Raw genomic sequence first — 1753 nt, 5'->3', positions numbered from 1 at the left:
CGCACACACAGACACAGAGTGAGAGAGCGAGAGAGACACAAACACTCTATGACCTTCTCGCTCGCACGCACACAGACACTGAGAGAGAGAGACACACAAACACACTCCAACCTTCTCGCTCGCACGCACACAGAGACACAGAGAGAGAGAGAGAGACACACACACTCCAACCTTCTCGCTCGCACGCACACACAGACACTGAGAGAGAGAGAGAGACACACAAACGCACTCCAACCTTCTCGCTCGCACGCACACACAGACACAGAGAGAGAGAGAGAGAGAGAGAGAGAGAGAGAGAGAGACACACACTCTACAACCTTCTCGCTCGCACGCACACACAGACACTGAGAGAGAGAGAGACACACACACACACACACACACACTCCAACCTTCTCGCTCGCACGCACACACAGACACTGAGAGAGAGACACACAAACACACTCCAACCTTCTCGCTCGCACGCACACAGACACTGAGAGAGAGAGACACACAAACACACACACTCCAACCTTCTCGCTCGCACGCACACAGACACTGAGAGAGAGAGAGACACACACACACACACTCTCCAACCGTCTCGCTCGCACGCACACACAGACACTGAGAGAGAGAGAGAGAGAGAGAGAGAGAGAGAGAGACACACACACAGTCCCTGTGACCCTCCCGCCCCTCCGAGATGTACTGTAGTAATAATAAAGCGCTTCTCCAAATCTATTTCACACTTGGCCTTCGTTCTCCTTTTGATATCCAGGAGAGACCCGTCTCGCCAGGCGCCCGGCGCGGGACGAGAGAACATCCTCATCCTCAGCCAATCAGCCGCAAATACAGTCATCCCCCTCCAGCCCCCCTCCACCCCCCCTACATCTTCCTACCCCGCCCCGTAAACAACCAGCGCTCGGGAAGAATAAATACAAAAAAACAATTTTGTATTAGTGGCTTCTTGTATATATAATAGCATTATGTTCCCCAGAGAGAGAGAGAGAGAGAGAGAGAGAGAGAGAGAGAGAGAGAGAGAGAGAGAGGAGAGTGGGTTCACTGCTCAAGGGGGGGAGGGAGTGAGAGGGAGGGAGGGAGGGGTAGTGTGACAGAAGTGGTGTTTCTTGTCAAGTTGATTTGTATAACGCTGTGGAGGGGGGTGAGAGGAGGTGCTGTGGGGGGGTGAAAGGAGGTGCAAATGGAAAGACATCCCCTGGGAGAGGAGGTGGGAGGGGTGGAGTGTGTCCAAGTTACTGCGGAGAGGTGTGTGTGTGTGTGTGTGTGTGTGTGTGTGTGTGTGTGTGTGTGTGTGTGTGTGTGTGTGTGTGTGTGTGTGTGTGTGTGTGTGTGTGTGTGTGTGTGTGTGTGTGTGTGTGTGTGTGTGTGTGTGTGTGTGTGTGTGTGTGTGTGTGTGCGTGCGTCTACATGCTGCTGCACAAATTGGATGTTTTTTTCCCCCAAGGACTGAATACAAATATTTATCATGTTGTTTTATGGTGGGATTTATTTTGATATACTGTAGCAGAGCCGTTAGTTAGACTCTCTCCAGTTAGACTCTCCAGTTAGACTCTCCAGTTAGACTCTCCAGTTAGACTCTCCACCTAGACTCTCCAGTTAGACTCTCCAGTTAGACTCTCCAGTTAGACTCTCCAGTTAGACTCTCCAGTTAGACTCTCCAGTTAGACTCTGCATGACGTTAGACTCTCCAGTTAGACTCTCCAGTTAGACTCTCCAGTTAGACTCTCCAGTTAGACTCTCCAGTTAGACTCTCCAACTA

General features: G+C 51.2%; 1 protein-coding gene across 1 annotated transcript in view; it reads left to right on the top strand.

Moving 5' to 3' along the window:
- LOC311248534 (exocyst complex component 4-like) overlaps positions 1 to 884 on the top strand; it is a gene marked incomplete at both ends in the record, with an annotated part of 88556 nt that extends 87672 nt beyond the window's left edge. The window contains one exon of the mRNA XM_084339399.1: positions 752 to 884. Coding sequence (XP_084195525.1) covers positions 752 to 884 — 133 coding nt within the window. The remainder of the gene's footprint in view (positions 1 to 751) is intronic.
- Positions 885 to 1753: the final 869 nt, after the last annotated feature.

This window comes from Notolepis coatsorum (assembly GCF_963971535.1).
Source record: "Notolepis coatsorum genome assembly, contig: SCAFFOLD_618, whole genome shotgun sequence".
Taxonomy (NCBI): Eukaryota; Metazoa; Chordata; class Actinopteri; order Aulopiformes; family Paralepididae; genus Notolepis; species Notolepis coatsorum.
Note: the sequence above shows the minus strand (reverse complement) of the source record. Positions and strands in the feature narration are given on the sequence as shown.